This window comes from Molossus molossus, unplaced genomic scaffold, assembly GCF_014108415.1.
Source record: "Molossus molossus isolate mMolMol1 unplaced genomic scaffold, mMolMol1.p scaffold_m16_p_10, whole genome shotgun sequence".
Lineage (NCBI taxonomy): Eukaryota > Metazoa > Chordata > Mammalia > Chiroptera > Molossidae > Molossus > Molossus molossus.
In genome coordinates this window covers 76,509,794-76,536,572 of record NW_023425345.1, presented here as the reverse complement: position 1 = coordinate 76,536,572, position 26,779 = coordinate 76,509,794, and the positions used below count along the sequence as shown (strand labels likewise).

Genomic DNA, 26,779 nt, shown 5'->3' with positions numbered 1-26,779 from the left:
GCACTACACCCACTGGGGCAGGGGATCGAACCTGCAACCCAGATACTTGCCCTTGATTGGGAATTGAACCCATGACTCGTTGGTCCTTGGACCAAAACTTTAACCGCCGAACCAAACTGGCCAGGGCAGTGACAAGTATTTTAATAAAAATTAAGAGGCATTGTTGGATTCATACACAGCTTTTCATACAATCTGGACTTATTTCCTCTATTTTATAGTTATTTATACACACACACACACACACACACAAAATTATAAAACTAAATTTCTTCTCTTTTCCTCAAAGGTTCTTACACTACTTTAGTTTCATATAAAACAGTCTTCAGTTAAGGTAAACACAAATGCAGATCTGCTGACCATAAGGTTGTTCTCTAGGGTTACTGTTGGCCTAGGATACTTTAGATTTTATGTCTCACCAGTTACCAAATTTATAAAAATTAAATGCATTGAGCCCTGGCCAGTTTGGGTTAGCAGTTAGAGCGTCTGCCCGCAGACCAGAGAGTCCTGGGTTCGATTCCCGCTAAAGGCATGTACCTCGGTTGCAGTTTGTCCCTGGCCCCAGTAGGGGTTGTGTGGGTGGTGACCAGTCGATGTTTCTCTCTCTCTCTTCCCCATTCTTTCCTGCCTGCTCTATCTGAAGATAAATACAAAAATGTCCTTGAGTGAGGATAAGAAAAAAAAATTAAATGTGTTGCACCAGGCAGCAGAATGGCTATGTAAAGGGAAAATGTGCTGTTCATACACACAGGTTTGCATTCTTCAGACTGGTATGGCTGGAATAGAAAGTCAGCTAAGACTGTTGGTATGAGGTAACAGGTTAATGTCTTCAGTGGCCTCTGAAAAGGCCATGACTGTAAAGTAGGATACAAACATTTTCCAAGTCTTAACAGTACCAGGTATACAGTAATCTAAAGAACTGGCCATCACTACTGTGTTTTTCTCATGGAATTTAGGTACTTTTCCTTATTCTACCCATTGTACTGATACAATAAATGAATGTTTTCTTAAATGTTTTCTCGTCTTCACAAGGCCAGTCCTGCTTTGACCATTTAAAATATAGTATGCAAATCAACTTGATTTTTATAACCTGCATCTTTAAAAAAGGTAATAAGTATAATGTTATCTCCTTAGTTTCTGTCTCCTTTTGAGCTTAATGTGAATTGTGAAAAGTACAAGAACTCTAAGAATGCCAGTATAGGTACATACATAACACAAGCAGCTACTGTTCTGCCTCACCAATGAAAGGGTACTGTGGTGTATTACTTGAAATTAAATCTAAATACTTTCCTTGTTTAGCTCAGGTACAGCTACCAGGAGAGTTAAAAATCCTTTATTACTGGCATTTGTTTATTCCTGATAAGAACACTTGCAAATCACAATGGAACTTCTATAACCCCTATAGAGAAAGGCAATCTTCCAAAAACCAAATCCTCTCTTTGGGGGTAGAATCTGCAAGCACTGCATAAGATCAAAATGCAGGATTCAGAGGCTCTGGACTAAGGTTTTGAAACACCTCTGCATTTAATCATACACCTGATGTAACTGAACTAACGGTAGAATATTCAACTCTTTACATTCCACTGTTTACATTAGAAGGGGAGGGCATCATCTCAAAAAGAGGGTGTCAAAGACAAGTAAGCTTCTCCTCCCAACACCTGACAAGTAGTAAATAGTCACTTCTTTGTTCTAGTTTTTGGGAGTCTCTAAAAATCTCCAGCAAACAAAGTCCAGACTAGTGAATCCGAGGGCCAATAAAAATCCCAAGCAGTCTCTGAAAGCTCCTGGATCAAATTGGTTGTTTTAATCATTAGTTTACTAATGATTAAACAACAGGACTGTCTTATTTATTTTGTGAGTTAAAAACACAGGCAGCCATTCATTCTAGGTGAGTGTTATACTTCAAAAGGTCAGATGTATTGTGGTTAAATTCGGGCAGAGGTGTTCTCCTAAAATAACAAAATCAGGGTTTTCATTTGTTTTTTAAATGATAGATGTTATCCTATCTCACTTCTTTAGATATTTAAAAAACACAAAATAACTATTTTCTGTTTAATTCCTTTGTTGTATTCAAGCAGCTAATTCTTTCCAGTGAGACTCATGCCCCTTCTTGTTTCTCTTAAACTAGGTTAGAGTTCTGGGTTACAAGTGTAGCAGACAAGAGTTTTGTTCTGTCATTGCCCTAACAAATGAAATCAAAATGGTTTTGTATTTTCCAGTAATGACTATTTTTAAATAAAGTGTTTGTGAGGTGTTGATTGATACACAAACATAAGTGACCTGAATTAGGGGCATAAAGGGTGTTTTTTCCCCTCTCCTGAATATATTCACCACCCTCTCCAGAAGATATGGCCTAGTTATTCACTTAAGGTCATGCAGCTAAGCAGAAATACTATTGTACTGGAGCTTATCATGAACCTGTTTTTAGAATTTGGAACTAAATAAACACAAAGCTCTGCTTTATCAGGGAAGAATCCTGTTTTGTGTTAAACTAGTGAAGAAGGCATTCCACAAGAGCCTACTTCCCTTTATCTGTTACTCTGCTAGAGAGATCATTTTTGGAATTATTTATCAGTATGCTTCATCCAAGTTACTGTCTATACCAGATCACAAATCCCTCCCCATACCACACAGTTTTAAAACCAAACCAAATCAAACTTGAAAACAACCACACAAAAAACAATTCAAACAATGTCTGGGGTGATTATGAAGTCTCCTTGTAAGGGCCAAAAGGTGCTAGATAGCTAGAGCTTTGGATGTTTCAAAATCTTATATGTACATCCCAGAGTAGTCAGCAGGGCCCGCACACATTTAAGCTTTGAAGCTTAATTGTATTTCACACGCAGGTGGAAAGCCTGTTTTCCATATGTAGACTTCCTTCCCTCCACGCCAAACTTCACTCCTACATAATATCCACACCTAGTTTGCCAACTAGTACAATGTCTAGCTGGAATGTGTGAGAGAGAAAGTAAATAAAAGAAAACTAGGTTGAATATATTTAGGCAAGATATCCTGAAGATTCTAAATAATGGGATATTTGCTCTATAAATGCAATCAGTATCTTGGAGGCTCTGAGTAAAGAGATGCACTGATCAAGTGGGTCCATTCCTGCTAATACTAAAACGAATTTAGTCCATGTATGTCAGAGAACAAAAATACATAGTTACTTTTCCACCCCAATTTTCTTGCCTGCTTTTGCTGGATTCTTTAAATTTACTTTAAATGATTATGTTTCATTAATATGGAATGGGATGTGACTTCTGATCTTGGGGTTGCAGGTACTTAACTAACCTATCAAGTTTATCTACACCAATGGTTTATTTTAAACAGTTTTTCTAAGTATGAGGATTCTTTCTTGCATCAAATGAGTGAGGACTCAAAAGTAGGGGAAGAAAAAAGGCAGCTGTCAGGTTGAAAGTCACAGTTTATCTTTCTATAATTAGATTAGGAGAAAAATGAAGAACCCATTGGTAGCACGAAGAAGCAAGAGTCTCCTAGGTTCAGGCATCTGTAAGGAAAAAAAAAAGAATTTTTAGTTCCTTTCAATGACAAAGGCACCAATTACATATGACAATGGGCCACACAACTACAACCCAATTAAAATCTCTTGGTAACTGGAGGAATTCGCTGTTGTTAAATGGCAGAGCACCAAGTACCTTCTGACCTTGAACTCTTTAGTACCACCAAGCACACAGAAACTTGTTAATTGAATTAAAAGTATTCTATACAGAGATCAATGTACACTCTTTGTGTCAACAGTTTCATGACTGAGGAGAAAATCAGAACTGACTAGCCAGGCAATTGACTTCTGGAGACAATTCTGGATTAATTCCAATTGATCTATTTTCTTTTCATTCACTCTACTACTCATTAATTTAACAATATTTCTTGAGCTGTCACAATTACATTAGAAGAACAAAAATCAGTATTATCTTTTGAGGCACTTATTTAGTAAAAAGTGGAATTGTTGAGAAAAACACAAATGTGGATAAAGCATAGTGAGTACAAGGTAAACAAACTCTTTTCGCCCTGGCCGGTGCGGTACAGAGAGACCCGGGTTCGGTTCCTGCTAAGGGCACGTACCTCAGTTGCAGTTTGTCCCTGGCCCTGGTTGGTCGTGCGGGTGGCAGCCACTCGATGTGTCCCTTCACATCAATGTTTCTCTCTCTCTCTCTCCCTCCCGCTCTATCTGAACAAAAAATGGAAAAATGTCCTCGGGTGAGGATAAAAAAACAACAAAAAACAAACAAACAAAAAAAACCAAACTCTTTTCATGCATGTGCATTAAAAACTCTCCACCCATAATTAAGTTCCTTAAGGAAATAAGCCATGTCTTCTATTTCTTTTGTATGCTTCAAAAGAAGCTAGAGAATTGTGCAACAACAGGCATTCAAAAAAAAAGATACCTTATTAAGAGGATAAGAAGATCTGTGGCTGTTTAAAGAGTCTTATATAACCTAGGATAATTTTTTTCCTGGTTCTTCAGCGGTTACACAGAAAAATAAAATTTCAGCATCTAAGGAGTTTAACAGCAAAGAGTTGAGTTTTAAAGGAGAGGTGTGCCTTTTCTGAAGTGATAGAGATAGAAGTTTCTCCTAGGCTTTAATTTTAAGAGTAGCCATTTTTACTAGGTAACTATCCATACTATAAGAACACCAAGTATTGTGTACAATGTATCAGAGAAAAACTCAAAGTTCATGATTTATCCAGATCTGTGTGTGCTTTGCTGATATACCCCAGTGCTATTGTGTCTCTTTCCCTCTGGGGACAAATGCAATTTTATGCCTTCCTGGTGTATTTAACAAATTGATGTCAGAACCTATTAAAAAAAAGTGGCTGGTAGGAAGCAACCAACAGTTATTGTCCATAGTTAAGGAGTATTTGCTTTCATTTTTTAATCTTCACCCGAGGATATTTTTCTATTTATCTTTAGATAGAGTGGGAGGGAGGGAGAGAGCAACATCAACGTGAGAGGGACACATCGACTGGCTGCCTCCCGCACGGGACCCCGACAAGGGCCAGGGATGAACCACAACTAAGGTACGTGCCTTGACCAGAATCAAACTCATGACTCTTTGGTCCACGGGCTGATGCTCTACTGCTGAACCAAATTGGCCAGGGTGAGGAGTATTTGCTTTTAGAATCTCTTTTCTATTTCTCACCAGAAGAAACATCAGTTTTGGTACAAAATCAACCCTAACTTACAGAAGATCCATCTGATTCACTGTCCTGAGGAAGTGAATGAACTGGAAGGCAATAGGCCTATTACTCATTCATTCACTAAACATTCACTGAGGGCTTACTAGCTTCAAGAGAGTAGGGGATATAATCTCATTCCTAGCTTTTATAATATTCCTTTTGCCAGGAGCAATGTGGCTGGGCAACCTCAGCCAGGACAGCATTTGAAACATCAAACTTGGCTCTGCTATAGACACATAGGGTAACCTCGAGGAAAGGTTCCATCTGTGAAAAGCAAAACATTTTGCTCTCTTCATATAGATTTTGTGTGGTTCTGTTAAATCAAATTTTCAGATAAAATCAACAGGGCAAGACTCTTAGAGACCCAAAACTTGTAAGGCTCATTAAAAAGAGTATGAATATTTTGATGTGTTAAACTGTACTGCACAGGGAAAGAATTGCAGAGCAGTGAAGCACAGCTGTCAGATTAATCTCAGTTCATTAAAGAGGTGCAATAGATCTAGAATGCAACTCTGATAAAGAAAAGAAAGAAAAAGGAAAAGGCAATGTGTACTAACTCTAGGGAAAGCAACTTGGCATGTTAACCGAATTCTAATTTAACTAGTAAATGCCTATTCATTACCGTGTAAAGCCATAACAGAAGCTATATACTTAAAAAACATAGGCACACACAAAGCTTTAATTTGGTACCATAATCTCAAAGAAAATTGGACCCAAATTGCTTTATGTCCAGTTAAATCTTGCTATCATCTGAAGAGACAGTGAAAAAAATTGAAACACTTACTTGATGAGATACTCAGTTACTGTGCATTTCCATCTACAGAATAGAAATATATCAAAATAAATACACAATGTCAACTGAAATTAACTCCATCCTCTATTCTTACTAAACAACTTATTCTGGGATACTAAATAAATAACTTATTCTGAGGTATACTGAATTACAATATAAAAGTAGAAAAATTTAATTAATTAATTTTATTATTAAATCCAGCTATGTACCCTGACTGAGAATCGAACCCATGACCCTTTGGTGCACGGGACGACACTCCAACCAACTCAGCCACACCAGCCAGGGCTAAATAAAAGTAGAAAAATTTAAAATTAGTGACTGGATTCTACTCAAGAGCATGAGAAAAGAAAACAGTCCTTTACCTATCAAGACTTCTGGCATATGATTTGGTGATCTCATTTTTTGGGCAAGTATTCAAAAAGACATTTTTTAAAAAGGAAATCCTCTAGTTACTTGAAAATTAGCTCGAATAGTAACAAAGGCTGAAACCAAGGGAATGTGAATTTGGCGATAATATTAGGAAAAGAAAGTTTATATTAAATATGACAATATTTTGGGTGTTCTGTATGTGGGAATTTCTTTAACAGGGTGGTATGATACAAATTTAGTATCTGTTTGCTCAGCATTGCCTCTGATGTCTAGGGAAGACATTTAAATACTATTTTTATGCTGGTTCTTATGACTCATAACGTTCATGTTCTCTCTACACATTTCCTTTCAGGTCCCTGAAATCCAATTTCTTTCTTTCTTTTTTTATTCAGACAGAGCGGGAGGGAGAGAGAGGAAGAGAGAGGAAAAGAGAGAAAGAGAGAAACATCGACATGAAAGGGACATATCCAAGTGGCTGCCACCCGCATGACCCAACCAGGGCCGGGGACAAACTGCAACCGAAGAACCTGCCCTTAGTGGGAACTGAACCAGGTCTCTCGGGACTGCAGGCCAATGCTCTAACCGCTGAGCCAAACCGGCCAGGGCTTGAAATCCAATTTCTAATCCCAATTCCCTATTGATTTTATGCCTTGAAAGTCAGGGATGACTTCCTAACCAAAATCAACAGTCTTTTTTTTTGTTGTTGTTGTTAATCTTCACCCAAGGATATTTTTTCCCCCATTTATTTATTTATTTTTTAGAGTTTAGGGAAGTAATTTTATTGGTAATAGAACCCTGCTAATTCATAAGAAGCCTACTGTTTTCTCACAGGCATGTTCCCCTCTCACAGAAGCCTGATCCCTTTCTGAGGGACCCCCTCCCAATCCACTCCCCTGGATTTTCTGACTTGCTGCCTGTTTTCCTTCTAGAAGACAGGGTCAGCCATAGCACTAAAAAGTGCTCTAGGACTTTTCCTGAAACACCTGCCTACTGCTCCTGGGCATCTAGCAAGGAGGATCTTTTGGAGCCCAAAAGTTAGTAACTAGTCTAGAAAATACACAATTCTAACGTAAACTTTGTGACACCATGCAAAGGGAAAGGGAGGAAAGGAATCTGGCTTTGAGTCAGGCTGACCCAGGTTCAAATTTCAGTTTTTCTCCTTCCTATGTGTAACCTTGGGCAAAGACTGGATGTGCCTATGCCTCTGCTTCCTCTTCTGTGAAATGGGAATAATAATGAGAATCGGAGTAAGAGTAAATGTATTCAGACAACTGTATGTGCTCAATGAAGCAGCCCCCACACTCACTACCTCTTTGTCCTTCCAGAGTGTCAAGATCCGTAACTTAAGGATAAGGAATCAAAAGGGAAGCTGAACGATGACTAAAGGCTTAGAAAATAGAATCTAAGGAGAATAAATAGATGAATGGTAAATGTTTGGAAAAGAGAGCATTTAGTCTGGAGCATTTAGAGGATAATAAATACCAATGGCTATCATTTATAAGCACCTACTACGTTGCTTGGCATTTAATATAGCTCTCTTCAGTCCTCAGAACAGCCCTGTGAGGAATGTATGATTATGGCCCCACATAATTAGTGAGGAAACTGAAATTTCATAACTTGCCCAAGATCATCCAGCTAAATGGAGAAATGGAGACCCAAATTTAGGTTTGACGCTTTGCAGTAGCTTAAGATTCTCCTCCCCAGTCAGTAGAGACAGCTTGAAGGAGCTGGACTTAAAGAGGAGCAGGAGGGAGGCAGGAAGATGACTGTCAGCCATGGGCATTAGGGGCAGGCAGGGGCCAGAGAAGACAAATGCAAAATCTTTCTTTGTCTGGGACTCATCAAAAAGGAAATCCCTGGGCAGCAGGTGCCTTCGGCATGGGCTTGCCTGAAGACAGGAGGAATTTTATTTTCCCTGGAGGAATATGGGCTTGTGAGCACCTGATGGGGACTGATTTCCTGGGGGACATACAGGCAGACCTGAGCACCCCATCTTTCTGCACTGGGAGAGGGGTGCTCAATGGCAGCACACAGTTAAGTTCATGCTTCTGCTTTTTCCTAGATGTTCTCTTGTCACTGCAGCTATCTATCCCCTGTGCCTCACTCTGGCCATTCCCTGGAAAGAGTTTACATAAAACAAATAATAATATTAAAATGTGCAAATGACATTTTTGTGTCTTAATTTTGCAACCTATCAAATTTCTTATCTACAGAAGCAGTTTGGTAACTCCTATAATTCTGACAAGGTCCATGGGGTGCTCAGCCTCTTCAAGCCATCTCAGGTCTTAGTCTCATGCAACCTCTGCACTGGTCTAGGAAGGTACCAAGAACTAGCAGGGATTTGCCATCCTCTCTGCTACTATTTTGAGTAGAGGACAAGGCTTTTACTTCCTTGCCCTAACTTTGATTCTTCACATTGCTGAGGAGCAGTGGTTAGAGCTAAATTTCATGTTTACAATCTATTTCCTCTATGGAGTTGCACTATTCTTTCCCATGTCAATAATTTCAAGGCAAGCAAAGCAGAATTTCTCTCCCCCTCACTTTTCTTTCTTTTGTGGAGACATAGAAAAGGTCAGTTCAATGGACTCAGAGCCTGTGTCCTGACTCTCACAGAGACCTACAGGTCACCATTTTGAGCCATAAATTTATATATATTTTTGGAAAAGCAGTCCCAAGAACTCACTAAAACTTGCATTTGGATTTAACTTAGATTGAGAACTTTATGTTTAGTAGTTCATGTTTTTAAACTGCACCACTAGCCTCAAATTGACTTCTAACACTGATATACCTTCTAAGTAAACCTAAGTAAAGTATACCAGCCCCATATCACCCTCTCCTGAAGGTAACATGGAAAAACAAAGCCACACTGAGAAAGGAAGGGCCATGGTTTGATACTGTCCAGAGAATGTCTCTTGGCCTCAGAATGCTGCCACTTCCCACAGTTCTAGCCCTCGGCTGCGGTCCACTCTGAGCAAGTGAATTCCTCTGCTTGCACACAGTAAGGAGACAGTGTCGCCAACAGCTAGGAAAATCAAAGGTCCTGATCTATCCAGAAACAAGGTGAACAGGCAGGCTCCAGTATCTTGGTTCCAAATCTTCACCTTGCAGTCACTTGATGAGGTAGCAATTACAGGCATCAAGGCCAATGTTCTTGGTAGAAAGACACAGGATGCAACAGTCTGGAAATGCCCCTTATACTCACATTTTCTGTTCTGCGTCCATCTTAGGTTCCACAATGTGGCTTCACAGCCTTCTCCTCCAAAGCCACTGCTGCAGGAGATACACTTGTGTCCATCCTCACTGACCATGCAGTAGGTCTGAATGTGTTGCTTTGTAGGAAATATATGAGCCACCTGCAGCCCTCGACTATCCCATACTAATCTGATGGTTTTATCTTCAGAAGTCTTTAGTACATATGGTTCTCTGGGGACCCAAAACAGGTGAGTGACCAGGTTCCTGGAGACTGAAGCTCTCTCCACACACTGTCTGGTCCTCACATCCCACAGAAGTAGGGTGTTGTCCCGAGAGCCAGTGCACAGCTATGATGAGTCTGGACTCACAGTTAATCCAGTGACCACCATGGCATGGCCGGGGAACTGCTGCCTTGGTTATGAGGAACCATGCAAGTCCCATATCATGAGCATCCTGTCCTAAGAGGTGCTGAAGAACTGGTTTGATTTATGAATACAAGCTATCTTGGTGATTTCATGTTCATGTCCTTTGAACCTTTTCACCACATTTCCAGTTTTCCAGTTATAGGCCACAACTATCTTATCTTTTCCTTTGGAGACACAAAGGTCTGAGTTCAGAGCAGCAACAACAGAGACGGTATCCACGTTAGCTGGGTTATACTTGTGAAAAGCTGTAATTTGAATTCTCTCTTATACTTATAAGTGCTGTGTCTGAGTTTGCTTTGCAGTTTCCCCTTCATGGCGCAGAAGCCACACAAAATCTTCTGAGGAGGAGCTTGCTTCAGATGGCACCCAAGAAGCAGCATCCCTGTGGCTGCTGGAAGTTGTGTTCCCCAAAACAACAGAATCTTCGTGGTGAACTGCTGTATTCAATGTTTTGTAATGTTTATCTTTTGGAAAATACTTCAGACAGCCACTTACTAATTTCTTTCATTCTTTCTTTCATCAAACCTTTATGGCTCACCACCATAGCAAAAAAACAAAACTCCATTGATGTTTTAGAGAGTGGAAGGGAGGGAGGGGAGAGGGTAGCAGAGAGAGGGGGAGAGTGGGGTGTGGTAAAGAGAGGGAAAGAGAGAGACAGAGAGAAAGAAGGAGAGACAGAGAAACATTGATGTGAGAGAAACACATCGCATGCATGCCTCCTGCATGTGCCTTGACTGGGGCCAGGGATGGAACCTGCAACCCAGGTATGTGCCCTTGACCAAGAATTGAACCCAAGACCCTTTGGTGCAAGGGCTGATGCTCTAACCACTGAGCAACACCAGTTAGGGCAATAGTCTTTTTATTGGTCCCCAAATTTACTCATGGCATATATGTCAGTAGTCACCCCATCTTGAAATTATTATTTTGGTTTCTGTGATCTTGTACTTTCCTGTTCATAATTTCCTGTTACTAACTAGAACCAAGATAGTGTGGAGTGAGGTGCTTAGGGTGCAAAATTTAAGGGGGTACTCACTCTCAGGGTTATGGGAGTGCAAGGTATTCAGACTAAATATGTCTTTGCATATTAAGACTAACTGTATTTATTAGCACTAAGAAAAGAATAGAAGTATTTTGTATTAGTTCACTTACTGTTTTTCCATGGCAGAACATACGGCAGAGACTTGGGAACACGCATGCCTGAAGCTAGGTTACTCTTATGTTCCATAACTATGTTGCTTGCAGGGCTGCAAAAGAAAGATACATTTGACTATGCCAGCATATCTGTATTCTTCAGGCAGGCACATGCAAGACAATCAAAATGTGTTTTTGTAATTTTGGGGAAAACAACAACCTACATTATGAAATGTAAACACATTTCCATCAAAACATTCTTGCAATTAGAATGATTACCATTTCTCTGGAAAGCTCACTGTTCTGTACAGGCATTAAGATGGGTCTAAGTATTTTCATTTTCCAGAAATTGAGATAAACAGCAATGCCATCTACTGTTCAGTTGTATGACAGGCTCATCAACTCACTCAATAAACATAAGAGATAAAATAAAATGCCAAGACAATGAAACCAAAGGCAACAAATCTCACAGAACTGAAGCTAAATTAAAATTGCACCAATGAAATTTATCTTTAAGTTTTTCTATCTTAGTGCACACACAAAATAGGGTACACTTAAAATTACTGACCTCAGGAGCTAAGAAATAAAAATTGGTAAGTATTCTATTTGGGGAAAAAATAAAATTTAGCATCTCATTCATTTATTTTCTAATCCAGAAATATTCTCATATGGACTTTATTTATTTATTTATTTATTTTTTTAATCCTCATCCGAGGACATTTTTCCATTTTTTGTACAGACAGAGTGGGAGGGAGAGAGAGGAAGAGAGAGAGAGGGAAACATCGATGTGAAAGGGACACATCGAGTGGCTGCCACCCGCACGACCAACCAGGGCCGGGGACAAACTGCAACCGAGGTACATGCCCTTAGCGGCAACCGAACCCAGGTCTCTCCGGACCGCAGGTGGATGCTCTAACCGCTGAGCCAAACCGGCCAGGGCTCTCATATGGACTTTAAATCTGATCTTCTAAGGTTTGAAGATCAAATAATAATGATAAATCTTATAGATTTAAAAATTATAAGCAAAATCAGTGGGAAGAAGAGATGCGTTTTCTTTCCTACCCAATAGGTACTCTAGATTTCCCACTCTCAAATAAAAACTTTTAAGATTACTTTTTTCTTTAGACACTAGTTACCATGAGTAAAAATGATCCATGTGGTATAGCTGGAGAATTTTTTGAAAGCATTAAAATAATATGAACCTAGCAAAAAACACAACTAAGACATAAGAATGTCTGGCACCACTGTCTCCTTTGCTAGACTATAAGCTAGTATTTTTGTGTTTCCACAGTAATTAACACAAAGCATGTGACCTTTTTATGAATCAAGGAAGAAATAAGAAAAATAATTCACCGAAACAATATCTAGACTAAGTTACTACCAAGCAACATCATCAAGGAAAGAGGCCAATTCATGCTGTGGTGATTTCTTTTGGTAACAAAGCACTCTGATTTTGGGAGGTGGTGCTGGAAATGAGACCATTTCATTTACCTGTTCTTGCCACAGTAGTTGGCTGTGCCCCAGACAAATGGGGTGCTGGTCTGTTCCCACAAATCTGCCAAAGGAAGCAAAATATAGTTTGTGGTACAAGATACCAGTTCATGCTAGTTGAATTTGTGAGATGGGAAATAATACACTTAAGTTTAGAGAAGGAAGTAAAAATTGATCAAGTACCCTGCCTAAGTGACACAGTAGCAGGAATTTAATTGAAGGATATAAACACAAACAACATAAATAATAATAAACGTTCCTAGTAACAGCCAAACACAGATGGTATAACACAATTTATGAAAAAAAACAGATGTAAAGAAGTGCTTTTTCCAATCAAGAGGGATAGGCTGTTCCACGTGCCTGCACAGCGATACAAATGTGCTCATTTTGGGGCCCAATAAAAATAATAAAGCATTCTGAACAACATGTTATGTTTATAAAAAAGGAAAATCTTCCTTCTGTCTAAAGCAAACGACTTGAGATTTAGATAATGCGAAGAAAAAGACCCAGAAGCACTTACCTTTATCCCAGTCTTCATCGCAAGGAGGGCACTGCCATGTGCTCTCAGCCAGAGTTTCTTGTCCAAGGTTCCTGGTTTGGTTGACTACAACACAATGGAGATTTTGACATTGCTAAGTTATGTTTAAAGGGGTTAGTAGCTAAAGAGGTTGCAGGGAAGCTCAATGGGTCTTTGTTCCTGAAAAATGGATGGTATGAAAGATAAACAATCCGGCCGGTGTGGCTCAGTGGTTGAGCGTTGACCCATGTACCAGGAGGTTGCTGGTTCGATTCCCGGTCAGGGCACATGCCCAGGTTGTGGGCCCGATTCCCAATGGAGGGAATGCAGGAGGCGGCCAACTGATATTCTCTCTCATCAGTGTTTCTGTCTCTCCCTCACCCTTTCTCTCTCTCCAAAATCAAGAAAGAAAAACAATTAAAAAAAAAAAAAAGAAGATAAACAGAGTGGTCTTATCCCTTTGCTGACAGAGGACATGAAAGAGAAGCAGAAACAAAAATATTTACCATATTTATGGCAATAAAAGAATTTATTTTAATTAGATAAATTATTGGTAAAATGGATCAGGTTGTGTAGAAGAGAAAGCATTCTGACAAACACAACCTGACAACCTTTTCCTGCTGAAAGTGTTCTTAAATGTCAAAAATCAAAGGTGACAATGTAGCATAATACAAATTTAAAGGGGCTAACTTCTAACACTTAACATTTTAGCTAGTCAGTCTTACCAATGTCTTGCTCTATACAACTTTTGTCATCACAGCTTGAGATATGATGACTGATCTCGGTCCGAGGAACCTGATGGCGAGCATTGAAGGGACAAGTAGCCAATTTGTTTGCGACATCAGGATGATTCTGTGGAACAAAAATTAAGGGGTCTATCAATTCTCTGGATTTCTTTTTCTTTTTTTCCCTCACCCGAGGACATTTTTCCATTTTTTGTACAGATAGAGTGGGAGGGAGAGAGAGGAAGAGAGAGAGAGAGAGAAACATCGATGTGAAAGGGACACATCGAGTGGCTGCCACCCGCACGACCAACCAGGGCTGGGGACAAACTGCAACCGAGGTACGTGCCCTTAGTAGGAACCGAACCTGGGTCTCTCTGGACTGCAGGCTGATGCTCTAACCGCTGAGGCAAACCGGCCAGGGCAAGAGGAAATTATTTATCACTCATATAGACCATGTATTATTTCAAAATCATCAAAATGTGAGCCTCTTTGTTATGACTGCAAAGACTAACAACACAGCTATTAGGGGTTAAAGTGGCTTATATGAAGGTAAACAGCAAATTCAGAATTGAGTATTTGAACCACATCTTCTTCCCCTGTTCTTCAGAGTCATGAGATTCAGGTGGCACAGCATGCAATGTAGAGCTCTCAGAATGTCTTTGAAAGCTGATATTGAGGAGGAACAGTAACACTAAAACACACACTTAGTCTGCATTGCAGTAACGCTCCTGATATTGCAATATAACAGGGCTGGAAAATAACTGTTGGAAGGGAGCTGCAGAAGAAGCAAACAATGAATTTTCAGATTAACACAGGAATGCTTATTTAAAGTAATGATGCCTGAAATGAAGCTCTGAACAATCTGACCTTTATTTCAGTAATTTTACTAAGGAAAAGCCCAAATGACAGAGTCTACTCTGCTGACCAAGTTCCTTATTTTAAAATAAAACAAAGTGTTAAATGTCACTCAAATCTTATGGTAAATATACCAGCAATTAAACATTTTATTTAATAGGAGAAGCAAATGATATATCACAAATAATACTCAGAAAAGTAAAAATAATGTGAAATGGGAGGGAAGGCTGGGAAAAAACAGAGGATGAAGAAAATTGTGAGGGCATTTATCTCCATGATTTTTATAAGGGATATCAGGCATTCCAATAAAAAGCTTTTGTGGCCAAAGATTAAGGACATTAGAAGAGGGGAGTTATTACAGTGTCTTTACACTGCTTGGCTCCCTGTCCCAACCTTTCTTTTTTTTTGGTTAATCCTTACCCGAAGATATTTTTCATTGATTTTTTTGGGGGAGGAGGGGCGGGAGTGGGGAAGGGAAGAAGAAGGAGAGAGAGAGAAACATCGATGCAAGAGAGACACATTGATTGGTTGCCTCCTACACGACCCTGACCAGGGCTGGGGATCGAATCTGCAACCCAGGTACATGCCCTTGACCAGGAATCGCACTTGCGACCCTTCGGTCTGTGGGCTGACGCTCTAACTGCTGAGCCAAACTGGCCAGGGTCCCATTCCCATCTTTTCTCCTTGACATGTTTGAGAGCCTAGTGGAGGAAGTTGTGGTGGTATCTTCTGATTCATATTGTGCAGGTTCAACTTTAAGGACCTTTGCTCAAAAGATTAAAAAGAGCTGGAGAAGTAATAAAAAATGGCATAATCATATCTCCAGTACTACAAGAGAAACACCCTCTAAAGGATGTTAATGCATACATAAATTGTATGCAGTTTGAATTAAATATCAAAATTGTTTTTCAAGCATAAATCCTGGCAGAACTGTGGCTTCTGTATCTGACATCTGTACTCTAACAATCTTTTCAAAGTGCCCCGGTTAATATACCAGCATTAAAGCAGTTTACGTCAGCTAAGTCTACCAAAGAATGACCAGAGAAGAAACTCTAATGAGTTTTTCCTTCCTCCTCAAACATGCTTACTGCCAAAATTTGGAAAAACAGAATAATCTTTTCTTGGGCTAACCTCTAACTGTTCAACTTCTCTACAATTTAAACCCAAAATATCAGAAAACAGACTCAATCCTTATCAGGACAATGAACACATCAAATTCACAAGGAAAAAGGGATTTTTTCTTGCAAGCAAAAATTAGTGCTTCCTCTGTTTTATAAAGGATGAAAAGACTCCAGAAAAGCTGCTAATATATGTGTGCTTATCATAAATTGGAAGAAAAAAACAAAACAGGAAAAAAACTTATGTACCCAAGAAGTAAACAAACTCCTTTCTATAAGTGTTGGTATTTAATACAAAGGTAGACTCCCAAAACAATTATTTGATATTTATAAAAGTTGGCTTTTAAAAAGAACTCAAGAGGGCATTACAGGGCAAATTATAAAAATAATACCTTACCTTTCTGCACTTGATAAGATGATAAGGAAACCTGCAGGCCCTGATCTGGTGGTTTTTATCATAGGGACATTGTAATAGCTTTTCAGGGTCTAGGGAATCAACTGAAAGAGAAATAAGATAAGTGTAAAGCTTAATAGGCTTTTGGAAAACAACAGCATTCTAGGCACAATGTATTTTCCAACAGAATCTGTAACAAGAGAATAAGACAGTTTGACAACAACTTGGAATGAAAAAAAAAAGTAAACATTTGAAAATGAAAATGTAATCCTAAAAAGATAAAATTGTGTTATCACCAAATCTTAGTAAGTCCAGCAAAACCAGCAGTGAAGGGGTGAGCTTAGTTCATATTCGGTTTTACTTAAATATTGTTTTCATTGTTGGTCACCTTACTATAAAACAAAAATGAAATGACATTCTATTTTCCTTTTCTAAAAGTGCCAATTCAGGGTCATTTCTATTCTAACCAGAGCTCCCTACCAGTACGCTGTAAGTTGGAATGGTGTGCCAATATATCAATGCAGGGGTCCATGCATATGTGCTCCCAATCCCCACCAGTCCTAGGCCAACTTGAGGATAGTTAATCCACTTCAGGAGCATCCCTGTCTATTTACCAGTATTCCATGACATGAAAAAAGTTGGTAAGCACTGCTCTATATCAGTGATATGTTCCATGGAAGACTTGAGAAATATTCGTTGATAGATGACTTCTTTTTCATCTACTTTAATTTACTACTATTATAAATAGTTCCTGATCTTGGTTACTCTAGTTACCTCTCAAATGAAACCAATACCTTTATTAGATAGGTGGTTTTACTTTACATATTATGATGCATAAATGAGAAGGAAAATAACCAGAATTCTTTAATCTAATGATTATCAAATCTGCATATTAAAAAACAGAATAATCTGCAAAGAACCTCCTGAGCTTAAGACAACTGTAGACATATGAAGAAAAGCCCCTAACCTATATCATGCTATTTAAAACTACCCTTAGAAGGCTATACTTTCAGGGATTATTTCCATAGTTTGGAACTATGGAAATTTCTCTCAGAGGAGTTTCTCTGAATGTGTAAAACTACCAGGCTTTACAAGATGCCCAGGCTGAGCCCCTAATTTTTTTTAACTCATCTTTATGGTTGAATGTATTACAGATGTACCCCACCCCTTTTCCCCATTGACACCCTCCTTCCCAATCCCTCCCCACTCCTGACTTCCCCACACTATTGTTGGTGTCCATTGGTTATGCATATATGCACAGAAGTTCTTTGATTTATCACATCTCACCCTCTTTCCTTTGAGGTTCATCAGCCTAACAATCTGTACTTCTTAATTCCTTCATCTTTTTCTCCATCCCCCCAGCCCCTACCCATCGGCAAGCAACAAAAAGTTCTCTGTATCTATGAGTCTTGTTTCTGTTCTGCTTGCTCGTTTTGTTTGTAGATTCCGTTGTTGATAGATATGTATTAATTGCCATTTTATTGTTCATATTTTTGTTGTTATTCTCTTTCAAGAAGACCCTTCAACATTTCACATAATACTGGTTTGGTGGTGATGAACTCCTTTAGCTTTTTCTTGTCTGGGAAATTCTTGATATGTCTATCGATTCTAAATGATAGCTTTGCAGGATAGAGTAATCTTGGTTGCAGGTCGTCGCTTTTCATCACCTTGACTATCTCTTGCCACTCCTTTCTGGCCTGCAAAGTTTCTTTTGAGAAATCAGCTGACAGTCTTATGGGAGCTCCCTTTGAAGGTAATAACTGCTTTTCTCTTGCTGCTTTTAAGATTCTCTCTTTCTATTTAACCTTTGGCATTTTGATGATGATGTGTCTTGGTGTGGGCCTCTTGGGGTTCATCTTGTTTGGGACTCTCTGTGCTTTCTGGATTTATGTCTGTTTCCTTCACCAAGTTAGGGAAGTTTTCTGTCATTATTGTTTCAAATAGGTTTTCAATTTCTTGTTCTCTCTTTTCTCCTTCTGGCACTCCTATGATGTGAATGTTGGTATGCTTGAAGTTGTCCCAGAGGCTCCTTACACTATCCTCATTTTTGTGGATTCTTTCTGCTGTTCTGATAGGGTGTTCTTTGCTTCCTTATATTCCAAATCGATGGTTTGGTTCTTAGCTTTACCTACTCTATTATTGATTCCCTATAAATTATTTCTTATTTCAGTTAGTGCATCCTTCATTTTTGACTGGTCCTTTTTTATGTTGTTAATGTCTCACCAAGTTCCTTGAGCAACCTTATAAACAGTGCTTTGACTTCTGCATCTGATTGATTGCTTATCTCCATTTTGTTTAGTTCTTTTCCTGGAGTTTTGTTCTTTTCTTTCATTTGGGACATTTTTTTTGTCTCATTTTGGCTGCTTCCCTGTGACTGTTTCTATGTATGAGGTAGAGTTGCTATGCCTCCTAAGCTTTGTAGGGTGGCCTACTGTTGTAGGTGTCCTGTAGGATCCAATGGCACAGCCTCCCTGATCACCCCAGCTGTGCTGTCGAGGTACACCCCTAATGAGGACTGTCCACCCTTCTGTTGTAATTGAGTCTTGATTGCTGTTGGCATGTCAATGGGAGGGATTTACTCAGGCTGATCAACTGCAAGGACTGGCTGTGCCCACTGACCACTGGCCTCTGACTACCTTGGAGGATCAGCTGTGTAGGGGCCCACTACACAGAGCAAGACTTACTTCATTAGGACTCTGGTACCCACTGAATCCACTCATTGAGTGTGTCACTTGTGGAGGTGGTTGGGTGGTGGTGTTTCAATGCTGTCTGAAGCTGTCTACTGGGTGTGCTGGCTCTGGGGCAAGGTCAGCTACTGCCTGTGTTCTATCCGGGGACACGTGGCATAAGCTACAAAGTAATCTGTCGATGGCTGCTTCTTGTGCTGGACTTGGAGCTGCCCAGGCAAAGCCAAGTTGTAAACCAAGGCTGGCTGCTCCTAGTGCCAGGCCTAGGGCCACTTAACAAGAGGTATGGGGCTTGCTGAGACCAGATGCTGCTTGTCTGAGAGATTTTAGGAAACTGAAGCAGGATCCAAGACAGGCCAATCCTATGGTAAAACCTTTGGAAACAGCTTTGGTGAGACTAAAATCTGGGTGGGGCAGGGCCTCAGGGAATCACCAGGGTGAGGCAAACAGTGTAAGCCAGGTTGCTGGAGTCCCAGATATGACCACCATCCATATTTTTCCCGGAAGAGACTTGCTACTCCAGGGAAGGGCTCACCAAAAGAACATCAGCCTCTGCCAGCACATCTGTCCAGGAGAAAGCCGCCTCTCCAGCCCTCATCCTGAGGCCACACAGCTCAGTTCTTCCCTCTATGTCTCTGGCACCCCTCAAGCTGCCTCCCCTCCAAGCTTATAGGGAGCAAGTCTGTGCTTGGGTCCTTTCAGAGGAACTGCCTAGGCCCTGGCCAGTTTGGCTCAGCAGTTAGAGTTTTGGCCCGTGGACCAGAGAGTCATGGGTTCGGCACATACCTGAGTTGCAGTTTGTCTCTGGCCCCAATTGAGGTCATGTGGGTGGCAACCAGTCCATGTGTGTCTCTCTCATGTGGATGTTTCTCTCTTACTCCCTCTGTCCCTCCTGCTCCATCTGAAGATAAATGCAAAAATGTCCTCGGGTAAGGATAAAAAAAAAAAAAAAAGAACTGCCTGGGGCTCCAGCAGCCACAGCTTTCCCCAGCCTCAGGTCCCACTGGGTTTTCCAGTCAGAAGTTATGGAGACTTCTCTTCCTGGCACTGGAACCCTGCGCTGGGCGCCTGGTGTGGGAGGGGACCCCTCACTCTTCAGGGAGGACCTTCATAGCCGAGGTGTCCTCCTGATTTTATCTGCCACACATGGGTGTGGGACCAGTCTGTCTGTGCCTCTGCCCCTCCAGTCTCCATGTGGCTGCTTCTTTAATTTTGTAGTTGTAGGACTTCCATTCAGCTTGATTTCAGGCAGTTCTGAATGATGGTTGTGTTGTAGTTTAGGTGTAAATTTTTTTTTTTTTTGTGGTATGTGCCCCTAGTGGGAACCGAACCCAGGACTCTCTGGTCCGCAGGCCGACGCTCCAACCCGCTGAGCCAAACCAGTCGGGCTAGGTGTAATTTTGATGTGGTTGTGGGAGGAAGCGAAACCCTGATTACCTACCCCAACTTGACCGGAAGTCTGAGCCCTAAATTTTAATAAGCCAGTTAAGGAAGGAAAATTAAATGGTTAGGCACATTCTCAGTATACAATGAGGACAAGAGGCAACCTAATAATGCTTTTGCCCCCACTGAAGGCAATGATAAAAGTGAAGATAATTCACATTTGATACGAAGCTTATAAACCAGGAGACTGCTATGAAAATCAGAAGCCAGTGGGGAACTGAAACAGACAGTTTCAGTGGAAGAGTGGTAAACATGGGATAAAATGCTAACCATGACTGTGATGCAAATGAGCCAGAAAGGTGACTTGAAGGACACAATGAATAGAAAGGAAAAACCTTAGAGGACAGGCAGGCTTATGATGCTAACCTGGCATAGTCTGATCATTAATGTTTTCATATTTCTGAAGCTTCAGGACACCCAGGGCAAGTTTACAGATATAATTCTTATTAAATCCTTTCATTTAATCCATTTCATCACTAGCAAATGTTAAGCCATGCCAGCAGCTGATAGACTGGATGTACCTTATGATTCATACACACTGCACTGCCCATATAGTGGCATATGTCAGAGTTGATAATGACAGTTTCCTATCATAATGCTTTACTTTTTTGGTCTCTAGTAATTTAGGTCAGCTATAACCTGCTTTTTTAGATTTAAAAATTTTAATTTTCTTTTTAATTAAAAATTTTAAATGGTAATAAAATACACACAATATAAAATTTACCATCTTAACCATTTTCAAGTGTACAGTTCAATAGTGTTAAGTATATTCACATTGTTGTGCAACCAATCTCCAGAATTTTTTCATCTTGCAAAACTGAAACTCCATATCCATTAAACAACTCCTCCACCCAACCATGGCAACTACTATTCTTTCTTTTTCTGAGTTTGACTAATCTAGATACTTCATCATACAGTGAAATCATACAGTGTTTGTCTTTTTGTGACTTATCTCACTTAGCATAATGTCCTCAAGTTTCCTCCATTTTGTAGTAAATTTCCTGTACCTATTTTTGCTATTTACTTAAAAATTAAAAAAAAATTTAAATCTTCACCTGAGGATATGTTTACTGATTTTAGAGAGAAAGGAGGTGAGGAGGGAGAGGGGGGAGACACGGAGACACGGAGACACACACACACACGGATGTGAGAGAGAAACATCAATCAGGTGCCTCCCGTATGCGCCCAGACCTGGGATCGAACCCGAAACCTACGTATGTGCCCTGACTGGGAATCAAACCTGTAACTTTTTAGTGCGTAGGATAACGATCCAACCAACTGAGCCACCCAGCCAGGGTTCTTTTTTTTTTTTCCCACTTACTATATTTTGGCACTCCTATGTCAGTACATATAAGGAATATTTCATTGCTGAAAATGGATGTACCATAGATTCTTTTTTAAAAAAAAAATTTATTTCCTTTATTGATTTTTAGAGAGGGAGAGAGACAGAAACATCAATGAGAGAGAACATCGATTGGCCACCTCCAGCATGCCCCGCACTGGGAATATGGCCCACAACCTGGGCATGTACCCTGACTGGGAATTGAACCGGCCACCTCTTGGTGCATGAGTCGACACTCAACCACTGAGCCACACTGGCCGTGCTGTACCATAGATTCTTAATCATTTCCTTTACTGATGGACATCTGGGTTGTTTACAGTTTTTTACTATTATATACAATGCTGTGATTAACAATCTAGTATATACCTCTTTGTGCACTCTATGAGTATTTTGTCTTTGGCAGATACCTAAGAGTGCTACATTGAAGTATATGCTCATTTAAGGTTATAATAAATACTATCAAACAGCTCAGCAATACTTTTTTTTGGCTTTTTGGGAATATAGTTTATTTTGGAAAACAAAATAGGCTCTATGGACAAGATTCCTCCCAAAGCACAGACCTGGATGTTCCTCACACTTGGGTAGGGCCTAGACCCCATGGTGAGTAATGGAGAAAACTGTGTGAAAATAAGGAACTAGACCTGACAAAACTATCATTAGCTAAGAGGCACAGCCTAAAGACAGAAGCTGGAGATCTTCCAGAATCTGTAAGATTAAGATTAAGGTTTTAGGTCAAATCGAGAAAAAGGTTAAGTATGTTCTAAAGCAGTGTTTCTCAAACTTTAACGTGATTCTTAGGTGTTACATTGCAGATTCTGATTCAGTAGGTTTGGGATTGGGCCTGAGATTATGCATTTCTAATACTCCCAGGTGATATTTTTCTAAAAAAAGTTATGGCTGAAAAAATAACTAAAGTCCTGGCTGGTGTGGCTCAGTGGTAGAGCGACAGCCTGTGGACCAAAGACTCTCGTGTTCAATTCTGGTCAAGGGCACATACCTTGGTTGCGATTTGTCCTGGCCCTGGTTGGGGTCATGCGGGAGGAAACCAGTTGATGTGTCCCTCTCATGCTGATGTTTCTCTCTCTCCCCCTTTCTCTCCCTCCCACTCTAACTGAAGATAAATAGGAAAATATCCTCGGATGAGGATTAAAAAAAAAACGTAACTAAGAATGAGCAACATAAAGGGAATCTGAGATGGTGCTTTCTAATTTAATAGAGTAGTAAGCTTCTAAGAATAATCTATTTCACATAAGAATTTCAGATTTTAATGAAAATATTTTAAGAAAAATTAAGAGAGTGGAGGAGGGAGCCCTAAGAAAGATCAATAAGAATCAGCCTTCTAGATTAATGATTCTCAAAGTGTGATCCTTAGATCAGCAGCATCACCTTAGAACATGTTAGAAATGCAAGGTCTTGAAGGATCCCAGACCTTCAGAATCAGAAATTCTGGGGGTAGGGTCCAGCAACTTGTATTTTAATAAGCACACCCTGCCACCCAGGTGATTCTGCTGCATGATAAAGTTTGAGAACCTTTGTTGTAGATACTTAATAAAGACAATTTTCCATGTAGTTTCTATATGTTGGTGATAAAGAGTCTATTGGACTCTTCCTTGAAGGCAGAATGGAACTAAAATATCCCTTAGTTGGAACTTATTAATTATAAAGAGATCCTGAATAAGACTGCAAAGTAGAAAACAAGGTAGGTCCTGTCAAGAAGTTTCATCTACTCACCAGCTCAGATGTTCCTCAAACTTGGTCAGGGCCTAGAAACCATAGTGCCTGTGATATTAAATAGGGTACTCCATATACACAATGTATAAGACTCTGGTTCTCACTATGTCCCTAACTAACTATGTTATCCTGGGCAAATCAATTAATCTAGGTTTTGTATTCTCAGTGTAAAGTTGGAGTGTTAAATAAAGTGATATTTCAGGTCTCTCTCTTTTTTTTGGTTAATCCTCATTGAGGATATTTTTTTCCATTGATTTTTTTAGGGAGAACAGGAAGGAAGGAAGGAGGGAGAAAAAGAGGGAAACACTGATGTGAGAGAGACACATTGATTGGTTGTCTCCTGAATGCTCCATGATCAGCGCTGGGGATGGAACCTGCAACCCAGGTATATGCCTTAGATCGGGAATTGAACTCAAGACCCTTTGGTGCATGGGCTGATGCTCTAACCACCGGGCAACACCAGCCAGGGCTCAGGTCTCTTGATTCCACACTGGTGTGATTCTAGTGCTGGCTCCCTTTTGATTTCTTGGGCCATCTAAAGTTCCTGGATCATTTGAGAAATAAGAATCCTCCCTAGGATTTCTTTAATCCTAAAAACTCAATGTACATCAACAATATTTTGTATACCATATTATCCCTCAAAACAGAAAGAAAACTGAGGTTACTCTACCTGTGTCATTAACAGGAGAAACTGAAGTCCTGGGAAATTTAAATGCTTCATTTAATAAAAATATATTTTAACATAGATGTCCTAACTGCAGCCTTTTCAAAGCTTGATGACTTTTCAAGGCCTCTTTAACTATTTAAATTTCAACGATCTTATTTCAAATTTGGGCACTTCTCTACACTGCTATCACATAGACCGTTTCTCCTCAGCAGTTTAGGAGAAATGTGAATCTTTGCCACACATTAAAAATCCCGTCAGACATAAAAGTATATGTAGATTAACTTATTTTCTAAAAGCAATACATACTGTAAGTTTCTTCCATGTTGGAAATGAAGGAGCCGAATCCAAGTGCTGCGGGGGGAAAAAAGCAATGGTTCAGGGAATCAGAAATGAAAAGTACCTGAAGGTGGCTCTGAGAGGTACAGTCAAACTGGAATTGAAGCTTCCTAAGTTCAACATAAGAAACCCTTAGTGCCCTCCTCCCTCGAATATTTTTTCCCCTTTAAAGCATTTCAACATCACTGCTTAATACACCTGTTTGGAATAAATTCTAGGGTTCCCAAACAGTTAAGAAAAACCACACATGACTACTAATTTCAACTATACTGAGGTGATGTCAGTCTACTTTAAGTGTCACTACAATGTTTATCATCTATTAGGGTTTGATGCTATTTAACTTTAGAGAGGGCAAATTAAGATCACAAGAATACTGTTATTTGAACTTCAGGATAAGCACAGAAGTAGGGTGCAATGTTAAAGCTATCCTCTCAAGTTCTTAAAAATATTGGATGGAAATACTGCCAGTCATACTTCCCCCTGGCACTTGGAAATGCTGGAAGCCTATGTCAGACAGTATATACACTTAATCCATCCAATATGCCCAGAGACATTCGAGTTTACTATTTCTACGACTTTTCTTAAACATGGTCAGAAAGTACCACACTTTTTCCAGTAATGCTTTACCTCCCCTCTGCCCTCCCCCTCCAATCTCCTATGCTAAAATGAACAGACTTGGTTATTTAATCTCTTCAGTTTATAGTCATTCCCTTTATGCATTGAGGTAAAACTTCTGAATGTTAGGAGTTAAGAACTGCCAATTTTATGGAGAACAGAATCATAAAAGAACAGGTCTGTAAAAGAAATGTGGGAAATTAAAGACAAGAAATGGTTTTGTAGTTTGAATTCTCTTCTACCGGAGACACCCCCTACTGAGCACTATGATTAAATAAACTTATCGTTATGGGAAAAAACTAAATTTATATAAAACCACCCCATGAGAAACTTCTGAAAATGGGCTAGATTTACAGTTACTGTCTGTAGATCAAGCTCTCCTTTGGCTTCTCATACAATTCCACACCCCTTCCCCCCCCTTCTATGACATAGCAGCCTTGGAATCCATGATAAGAAATACAAGTGATCAGCTGGAACCCTAGTTTAGTAATTTGCTGCAGGGTCCATTTGTTAATTACAACCATTAGTGAAACTGTCCTAAAAACTGTTTTTTATGTCTGGATTAAGAAATTCTAACCTTCCGTTCAACATGTTTTTACTTGTACGTAGTCACTTCACACTTTCCAATAAAAATAAAAGAGGTTTGGAAAGAACAACCAAGTATTATGTTCCTTGATTTTAAGGCATTTAAAGGAATGATCAGCAGGAATAGATTCAGTAACTTGTAGGATGCCACCCTATCCTTTGGGGGCAAAAAGGCTAATTAGAGTAGATAAAGGGCCCTGGAATCCACAGCCTCAATGTCAGCCTCGTCCACGGAAGTATCTTCCACATCAAACTGTTAACAGGTGAGCTTGATCTTTTCCCTAGTACTGGACGTGGTGAATCGGACAAAGTACACGAAGCAGTCTAGTTTCGGGGCTAGAAGCAACTGGTTCAACTCAACAGAGCGAGGGGGGTGGTGGTCAGTAAAATAGTTTTTCTTTCATTAAACAGCACATTCAGAGTAGATTTAAACAATGGGACTACACAGGAGAAGAAGGAGAAGGTGGTTAACTTGTCTGCAGACAAAGGAGCTGGGGAGGCCCTCGAGGGGACGAAGCGGCGGAACCGCCAGTAGCCGAACAGCTGTGCTGAGAACCCACCAGGCTGGAGGCTTTGGGCTTGAAAAGGAAGGTAAAAGTTGGTGAAAGCACCCCAGCACCCTAACGAGAATTGTTTGGGGGTCCCCCAATCAGGGTCGGACGGCTTTCCTACCTGAGTCAAGACACGCTCTCCGCACAGTCGCCACCACTCCTCATCAGCGCCCCCAGCAACGCTCACTTCCGGCTCCTGACGTTAGTGGGAGGGGTGTGGCCCTCACTTCCGGTGACGAAAGTCTCAGCTCTGGTGTGGCGCAGCCATAGGCCTCCTTGGTGCTCTCTCCTCTGGCCCTGCCTGTTTCTCAGCCCGCCTCCCGCCCCGCCCCCCCGCCCCAGGCCCATGCTCTTTTAGCCCATCCTCCTCTGGTCCGTGGCGACTGCGGCCTTGCGTGGGCGGAACTGCACAGCCTGCCCCGTGCTTTGTGGCCGCCATCTTAGAGAAGAGAACGAGGGCTTGGAAATGGCCCTTGAGGAGGGAATGGGGATGCTGGCTGGAAAGAAGTCTTGTTTGTGGAAATTATCTAGACAGTTCAGATTTTGAGGGGAGAAAAGAGAAAAATTGTAAAGGAGTTAAGCAGGTAGACTAGCCGAAAAAACCCAGTCACCAACG

General features: G+C 40.3%; 1 protein-coding gene and 1 pseudogene across 1 annotated transcript; both read right to left on the bottom strand.

Annotated features, from left to right (window-relative positions):
• Positions 1 to 3,307: 3,307 nt before the first annotated feature.
• On the bottom strand, positions 3,308 to 26,367 carry GTSF1 (gametocyte specific factor 1). Its single transcript, XM_036252717.1, has 9 exons — positions 26,285 to 26,367; positions 24,383 to 24,427; positions 16,210 to 16,310; positions 13,840 to 13,966; positions 13,118 to 13,201; positions 12,598 to 12,661; positions 11,125 to 11,219; positions 5,981 to 6,013; positions 3,308 to 3,505 (listed from the first exon to the last, which is right to left on the bottom strand). Exons 2-8 carry the CDS (start codon positions 24,396 to 24,398, stop codon positions 5,997 to 5,999), a joined length of 504 nt encoding a protein of 167 aa, XP_036108610.1. The 5' UTR covers positions 24,399 to 24,427; positions 26,285 to 26,367; the 3' UTR covers positions 3,308 to 3,505; positions 5,981 to 5,996.
• On the bottom strand, positions 9,277 to 10,355 carry LOC118624438 (annotated as a pseudogene).
• Positions 26,368 to 26,779: the final 412 nt, after the last annotated feature.